Raw genomic sequence first — 8,773 nt, 5'->3', positions numbered from 1 at the left:
AAGACCAGCGTTACCAGGAGACGATACTGTATAACACACAACTAAGTCAGTGTCCCAGGAACGATAGACTGAAGAACTTGACAACACAGGCGACAGTTACTTAGAGAACCTTGACACTGAACAGAAGAACCGAAGGAACGGGGAATAAAATAGGATAAACTAAATAAATTATAAGGAAAGGAATGTTGATATTAGTGGTGAATACTTAAGAATTAATTATATTTTGATTTTAATAAGTGAGGGTGACTAAGGTGGGGTGTTATGCACTGTATGTTAGGTGTTGGTGCGTCAGGTAAACATTATGTGGATGCTGAAGGAAATCATGTAGATATTTATGAGCACAATACGACCTTAAAGAATGTAACAAGGCCGAGAATCAGATGTAAGGACACTGTCACTAAACGTGTGTGGAGGTAGTATGTTACCATGAAGGAATCTCTCATCTGAAGATCACCCCAAGCTTAGTAACTCACCTTAAGAAAAAAATAAATAAATATATAAAATCTAGGAGAGATTATACAAAGCATCGTTGTCTTATTTATCCATCAAAGTTATAATATGACATTAGATAAAACATTCTACTGTCAGGGAATCCCATACAGTTAATACATATACATAAAGAGACCAACATTGTTCTTATTCCCCACACTTTGTATCTGTATTTTCCTGGTTAAATTAACTGTTTCAATATCAATAACATACGTAGATTTTATTACAGATTCAGGAAGAGAAAATTATATTGTGAACTTAGAATATTCATCTCAGAGGAACCTACCATGGTTGAGGGGGCGTTGGGTGTTGTGTTGGTCAATGTGTTTATCCCGGGCATTATATAGGTATCTTACCCTCAGCCTACTCACTAACCTCTCACTCCTTCCCTCCCCTGCCTTCCCTCTCCCTCCTCTCCTCCATTCCATCCCCCACCCACCACCCCTCCCAACCTTCTCCTTTCTCACCCCCAAAGCCTCTCTTCACCCCCTCCTTCCTTCACCCCCTCCTTCCTTCACCCCCTCCCTCCCTCCTTCAACCCTCCTCCCCTTCTACCCCAATATCCTTCTTCTTGTCTTCGTTTTTCCCGCCTTCAAGGATGAAACAAAAGACATAAGAAACTGCAATTTTTGTTTAAGGTTTTTTGTTTACCTGAAGCATAAAAACTTCACCTTGGTAAAGTTTCCCAAACGGAAGTTGAGGTTAGGTTAGGTTAGGTTAGGTTAGGTTAGGTTAGGTTAAACCCTCAGTAAGTATGGGTTGATGATTGTGGTTGATGTTACATGACCGTATGATAATGCCAGTTGATGGATACAGTTTAGTTATAATTAATGAATGGATTTCTTTCACGAGTGTACCGGAAATGTTATGGTGGTTTTAACTTCAGTTCATGATAATTGTTCTACTCAAGTCATTGTACTCATGGGGTTAAGGTATCGTACTCAAGGGGTTAACTCGTTATACTCAAGGGATTAAAGTATTATCCTCAAGGGGATAACTCAATGTATTGTACCCAAGGGGTTAACTCATTGTAACCAAGGGGATAACTCATCGTAATCAAGGGGTTAACTCATCGCAATCAAGGGAATAACTCATTGTACTCAAGGGGTTAACTCATCGTAATCAAGGGGATAACTCATCGTAATTGTAACCTCCAATCAGGCGATTAAAGGATTTAGTGAAACTTGTGACGTTGGACTCAAACATAATAATTTGATCAAACCTGTTGAATACAATTCATTTTAGTATTTCACATAAGTCATACATAGGCCATCACATAAATGTCTAATCCAATAAATATATTTACATAACAATCATAGCTATGTAATTAGTTTAATCTTAACACATACAAAGAGTACTTGATTTGCCATATTTTTATGTCATCACAATGATAAGCGATGCAATGGACACAGTCTACCTGTGTACACAATAAATACAAGTTAAACTTACGTGTTGAAAGTCTTCAGGAGAAACAGGTTAGGTGTTGGTGGTGTGATGGGGATAGCTAAAGTGAGGCTGACGGTGCCCGGCTGGGCACCATATGATCAAGTTGGCCACTTCAAACTCGCTGTGTCAGGCGTATTATACACAAGCAAGCTCACCTCCCACCACCCAACACCTCAACCTACTCTAGGTCTCTCATCTGCCTCCATCTCAACACTATATACTGTATACGGGCAGGCACATGACATGAGTTACAGCCTAACATAACGTTTGTTTATATGTCATCATAATTATGTACAGCTTGCGGTAACAGTAATCAAGGGGTTAACTCATCGTAATCAAGGGGATAACTCATCGTAATCAAGGGGTTAACTCATCGTAATCAAGGGGTTAACTCATCGTAATCAAGGGGTTAACTCATCGTAATCAAGGGGATAACTCATCGTAATCAAGGGGTTAACTCATCGTAATCAAAGGGGATAACTCAAACTCAAGGGGTTAAGAGTAACATGATATATATAAAACATCACCAGGATATTATTTAAGTGTTTATTATACACAATACACTTAAGTTCAGTAAAGTAAAAAAAGTAAAAAATTAAATGAAATAATAAAACCAAATGAAAAAAAAATATTGAGAGTAAAAAAAGATAACAATTTATGATCAGGTGACATAATGATGAAACAAATATTTACAAAAGAGAAAAAATACCAAAATAAAATGAAATTAGTTGTGTCTCAATTACTCTAATGAAGCAAATAGATGAAAACACACAACAAAGATTAATAGACACTTAATACTGAACTTGTCTCACATATTATAAACACATCATAAAAAAGTCGTGAATTACAAGGAACTGTCCAGGTAACAAAGCTTTTACCTATCGTAAAGCCTTTATATAACAGAGTATTTTAGAGAGGTCAGTTCGTTATATGAAGATCCGTAAGATGTGAAACCTCCAATTAACGGACTATAATGAGAAAGGAGAGTCCGTAATATCGAGGTTTTATGATGAAGTGTATTTCTTGAGATGAAAAGTCGATGAGGTTATAGATGATGTTTCCGGGATTATAGGTGATGTCTCCGTGACTATAGATGATGTCTCCGTGACTTCAGATATGACTGGAGACGCCAACCACCAACTCACAGATCTTTACTAACTGTAAGGGGCAACAACAAAAAAAGATGTCAGTCATTCAATTAGAGTTTCATTATCTTTTAGCAATAGTAATCACACACACACACACGGAAGTACAGTGATTAGGTACAGTCAGCCACAGGAATAAGTACACACACTGTAGCTGTAAGGTCCGAAAATGATCTGGTAACGTTGAAACTGCGCATCCAGACGCATGATGAAACTCAGCTCCTCCCACCTGTTATCTGTGTTTCCCCTTCTTTATTCTTTTATTTACTTCCTTATCCTTCCTTTACTAATTCAAACATCACTTAAAAAAAAGTAGGGTAAGAGAAAAAGTGGGGGAGGAGGAGGGAGCTGTACGATAACTGCAATCCCACTCGGCAACAAGTTTACTACCATTGATACAATATATTACTTGTAATATAAACACTAGACACAAGTAAAACATTCACAACAAATGTATTTATAACATATATGTAGGAATAAAACATAAATTACAGGTCATTTTGTAATTTTGTCTGTTCTGTTCAGGACAGTGTTACCAGATATTTTGTCTCAAACACGAACCGTAGGTGTATGCTTATTCTTGTGGCCGACTGTACGTGTAAACAAATTAACCAGATATAAAAAAGATAAGAGGAGTTAAGTCTCACAAGATGGTAAGGTAGAAGTCAAGACATTCAGTACTCACGGATTTTGTGAACCAGTCCTAGCTTAATGCCCTTTACCGCCTTGGAGACCTCGCGGAGGATGCCAGACTTGATGTTTTTCAGGCCGCCGAATTTGCTCCCGGGAGGCGAGAAACTGAGACCAAACACTTCACCACTGTCTCGGTGGTGTACAGAGAGGTGACCACGATTTCTGTCGTAACCTCTAGTTTTACCGTGTTCGAAGTCATCTCCACGGGAGTGTCCTTTGCTGTGGCCAGGACCGTGGTGATCATCTCCATGGTAAGGTCTAATGCTGTGGCCAGGACCGTGGTGATCATCTCCATGGTAAGGTCTAATGCTGTGGCCAGGACCGTGGTGATCATCTCCATGGTAAGGTCTAATGCTGTGGCCAGGACCGTGGTGATCATCTCCATGGTAGGGTCTAATGCTGTGGCTAGGACCGTGGTGATCATCTCCATGGTAGGGTCTAATGCTGTGGCTAGGACCGTGGTGATCATCTCCATGGTAGGGTCTAATGCTGTGGCTAGGACCGTGGTGATCATCTCCATGGTAGGGTGCTAATGCTGTGGCTAGGACCGTGGTGATCATCTCCATGGTAGGGTCTAATGCTGTGGCTAGGACCGTGGTGATCATCTCCATGGAAGGGTTTAATGCTGTGGCCAGGACCGTGATCAACTCCATGGTAGGGTTTAATGCTGTGGCCAGGACCGTGGTGATCATCTCCATGGAGAGGGGGTAATCTGTGGCCAGGACCGTGATCATCTCCATGGAAGGGTTTAATGCTGTGGCCAGGACCGTGATCATCTCCATGGAAGGGTTTAATGCTGTACCAGGACCGTGATCAACTCCATGGTAGGGTTTAATGCTGTGGCCAGGACCGTGATCATCTCCATGGAAGGGTTTAATGCTGTGGCCAGGACCGTCATCATCTCCATGGAAGGGTTTAATGCTGTGGCCAGGACCGTGATCATCTCCATGGTAGGGGGTAATGCTGTGCCCGGGACCGTTATCATCTCCATGGTAGGGGGTAATGCTGTGCCCGGGACCGTGATCATCTCCATGGTAGGGGGTAATGCTGTGCCCGGGACCGTTATCATCTCCATGGTAGGGGGTAATGCTGTGCCCGGGACCGTGATCAACTCCATGGTAGGGGGTAATGCTGTGCCCGGGACCGTGACCACCTACTGGGGTGTGTCCACTAAGTGCTACAATGCCATCATCCCCATACAGTTTGTCATCGTTTAACCCTGCAGCGGCGACGGCTGACACCAGCAGGAAGAAAAACAACACGACTCTCTGTAACAAAGAACCTGAGTCAGTTTATCAGTCGAGGCAGCTGGAGGTCTGTTGGTCCACCTTGTGACAACTTCTTAGTGAACAACAGGAGAAGAATACAATGAAGATGACGGAAAGTAATTAATTATTTAACTTGAAAGATAAAGAGATATAATGAACATATAAAGAAGTGAATGAAGGAATAAGAGAATCACGGGAAAAAGAACACGAACGACTAATTTGTTATAGTAAAAGGAAATGGTTGGAGTTACTGTATGCGTGACAGAGGAGGTGTGGGGATGAGGGAGACATGAGGTGGAGTATGTCAGGTGGTCAGTGTGAGACAGTTGAGGGAAGACTTGTAGACACACAGAAAACAACAACAAGTTTAGAGCATGTGAGAGGAGCTGGCTGGAGGAGACACTGAAGATGTATTGGGGAGAAAGTGTTCGTCACGAAGGTTCTCTAAATGATTATGGGTAAAGTAGATAAAACGATATAGATTAACACAATCATACTGTAATCCTTTCATCACAGAAATGTTCAGAGAAATTTAAATAAAATATATGATTCTAGTTTTCAGACATAACTCCAATAAGAGATGAGACACTAACCATGGCTGATGAGGCAGCAGTACACTGGTGGAAGACCCGTGATGTTGTGGTAGCGAGGAACAGTGAGTTAGGCATTTATAGGATAAGCATCACCCTGTCCTAGTCACCAATGGTAACGTCTTGTGTTCTTCCTCATTAAAGGCTTGATTCCTCCATAAAAAGAAGAATCACGATTATAGTTTCCCGGTCATTTAGGTCTATTAAAATGTATTTACTAACCACTTTTTATTAACGCCTCAAGATACGATAAGGTCACGATGACACACAACTTCCACCAATACATGATTAGTTTAACTCTAAATTGTGAGAAACATAAACATGACACCACAGAAAGGTCACTCTCTTGTTGAATCTTTAACCTAGACACATAATGAACGGCAGATAACTCTAACACACAAGTATCTCAACCTCATCCTTATTACATCCTGAACCAAGAGAAAAGACAGTCAAGAAAATATATACAAAAATTATGAAAATAATAAATTTTGTCATCTATAACACCCATATGGTCATTACATATAAACAATTGGATCTTACACTTCATTCTCTTCAGCGAGGCAAAAGGCGTTCATCATATAGGTCAGTTGTTACACGTTTGCTAAGGAACATTCTTGGTGGAGTGAACAACATGTAGTCCTTCACTCTCACTACTGTACCTTCTACGAGACATAAATAGGTCAAGGTATTGGGGTCAACATTCAACATCTTCAACACACCGTGTTTATTTACTAATACTGAGATGAAGACGGTGCCAAAACATCGGCTAAATATAAAAACGCGTGAGAGTTAACCTCTGCCTGTGCCTGTGTAATGTGTGTGTGTGTAGATCACTATAAGTTTGTTTATAGTGATCTACACACACACACACACACACACACACACACACACACACAGGGTGATATAATGCGTCTAGTGTGGCAGCATTATGTTAGTGTTAAGGTGCAAGCACTGCTTGCTTCCTCTCGCTTTCAGCTGCCGCCGCTGGCTAGCCCTCGTGGCGAACAGGGAAGCAACTTGCATAAGTCTTCCCCTGCCAGTACACAGCCTCCTCACCATCAAGACTCCTGCTGTGCCTCCTCGAGGCAACACACGGTAACTGGGTGCCTAGTGGGCTAGACCAGCAGAGGATCTCGTAGTAGCAGTGGGCCCCAGAGGGACGGTGCATAGGCCCACTGGCCTGTGGACACGCCCTGGCGCCTACCAACCACTGCCCCGCTGCCTTGTGGATTAACCTTGGTAGGCATAAGGCTACGGGAGTAAACTCCGAATGAATAATCTGCGGTGGAGCCCCGCATCAGGCAGACATGCTTACAGAGCTCCAACAAGACCCCAACGGCGGTGTAGGCGGAAGAGGTGACCAACATGGGAACCCAACAGCTACACCGGCGGACGACGACAATGCATGATGGACAGGCTACTAAGGCGAAACCCAACACACTGAGCTATCGGCAGTCTATTGCAACTCTCCCTCTCCCCAGTCGTTGCAATACTTGCACCACTGGATCAGGAAAAGGGAGAGCCAAGATGTGTGGTTGCAGCCTACGCTCCTGCCTCACCACATAAATCAACTCATGCACAGCCATCATCCAGCTCATCTTACTCCTCCTCACCATCAAACCCCTATACCACCAAAAGTCCTTTGGCGATGGATGAGTGGCGACAGAGACAGGAAGAGATGACTGCCGGAAGTCTCTAGGCACAACTCTGCACATGGACGGCATAGACAAGATGGTCGTTTACGCACTGGAATCTAGGCAGCAGTGAAATTCGGTCCTGTCTGTGTGACTGAGCAGCCCTTTCGGGGAGCCACTCTGCTCACCCCACATTGGGAGGGGGCTAGAAAGGGTACCCTAAACATAACCTACCTAAAGAACCAACCTGACTGGACAACCGCACCCAGTAAGGTCATCCTTATGTAGTCGAAAACACAATCGTAATCACAGATCCAAACAAAAACAAACTATACAACCTCTTATGGTCGCTGCATGGAATGTCAGGACCCTTCTGGATACTGGCACAAATGAGCATCCTGAAAGAACCGCCCTTGTGGCAAAAGAGTTGGCTAGGTATAACACCGACATAGCAGCCATTGGTGAGTCCCGGCTCCCAGACGAGGGTCGACTCACAGAACGGGGGTCTGGCTGTACCTTCTTCTGGAAGGGTAAGCCTGCTGTGGAGAGAAACCGTATTTATTGAGTTGGCTTTGCCATCCGCCAACACACCCTACACAGGCTAACTGAAATGCCTGTTGGGATCAACGAGCCCCTCATGACGCTCAGAGTCCCACTGAATCACTCACGTCATGCCTTTTTCATCAGTGCATACGCCCCAACACTGGATGCAGAGGATGACATCAAGGAGGCCTTTTACGCCAACCTTGACAGAGTGTTAATCTCTATCCCCAAAGAAGATAAGGTTGTGCTCCTTGGTGACTTTAATGCCAGAGTTGGCATTGATGCTGACATTTGGCAGGGGATCAAAGGGAGAAATGGACTAGGCAAGTGTAATCCCATCGGCCTACTCCTCCTTAGCATATGTGTTGCACACAACCTCACTATCACCAACACCTTGTTTCGGCAGGCCGACTAGTTCAAGGGTTCGTGGCAACAATCACGATCCTACACTGGGATCTCATTGACTACATCATTGTTAGAGAAAGAGGTCGCCGAGATGTCCTCATCACCCGAGCATTGCGTGGCTCAGACCACTGTGACACTAATCATCTGATCGTCAGAGCCAAGCATTCACTTCACGTCGACCCAAAACGGCGAAGGCAACAAGCCTCCAGAAGAGGTTTTAACACTAAGCGTCTGGAGGATCCAGTGGTAGCGCATGCTTTCAGAGAGCAGCTCGAACATGGACTGATAAATAACCCGACAACAAATTATCGAAATCCCAGTGCCGAAAGGGGTATTCTCGAAACTGTCATGACAAAAACCTGCAGAAAGACCCTCGGCCAGATCGAAAGAATAAACCCGGACTGGTTTGATGAAAATAACCCGGAAATCAATGACTGGGAGAACAACCCTCAGTCTCGGACCAAAGCTCATACCTTCCACAAGAAGAAAGTGGCAGCCCAGCGCGAACTTCGCAAACTAAAGAACATCTGGTTTAAAAAAAGGAAGCATGTGAAACGCAA

The 8,773-nt window shown here is 43.5% G+C and overlaps 1 protein-coding gene across 1 annotated transcript; it reads right to left on the bottom strand.

Moving 5' to 3' along the window:
- Window positions 1–2,560: 2,560 nt before the first annotated feature.
- LOC121864848 lies at window positions 2,561–5,728 on the bottom strand. Its single transcript, XM_042364012.1, has 3 exons — window positions 5,635–5,728; window positions 3,766–5,041; window positions 2,561–3,093 (listed from the first exon to the last, which is right to left on the bottom strand). The coding sequence occupies exons 1-3, from the start codon at window positions 5,707–5,709 to the stop codon at window positions 3,077–3,079; spliced, it is 1,368 nt and encodes a 455-aa protein (XP_042219946.1). The 5' UTR covers window positions 5,710–5,728; the 3' UTR covers window positions 2,561–3,076.
- Window positions 5,729–8,773: the final 3,045 nt, after the last annotated feature.

The sequence above is a fragment of the Homarus americanus genome, unplaced genomic scaffold, assembly GCF_018991925.1.
Source record: "Homarus americanus isolate GMGI-L3 unplaced genomic scaffold, GMGI_Hamer_2.0 scaffold46273, whole genome shotgun sequence".
Taxonomy (NCBI): domain Eukaryota; kingdom Metazoa; phylum Arthropoda; class Malacostraca; order Decapoda; family Nephropidae; genus Homarus; species Homarus americanus.
Note: the sequence above shows the minus strand (reverse complement) of the source record. Positions and strands in the feature narration are given on the sequence as shown.

Bases quoted from the DNA above. Each gene is read 5' to 3' on its own strand.
- LOC121864848 (XM_042364012.1), bottom strand. From the start codon at position 5,709: ATGCCTAACTCACTGTTCCTCGCTACCACAACATCACGGGTCTTCCAC. The intron at 5,042-5,634 runs GTTAGTGTCTCA...TCTTTGTTACAG, and splicing joins CTGCTGCCTCATCAGCCATG to AGAGTCGTGTTGTTTTTCTT.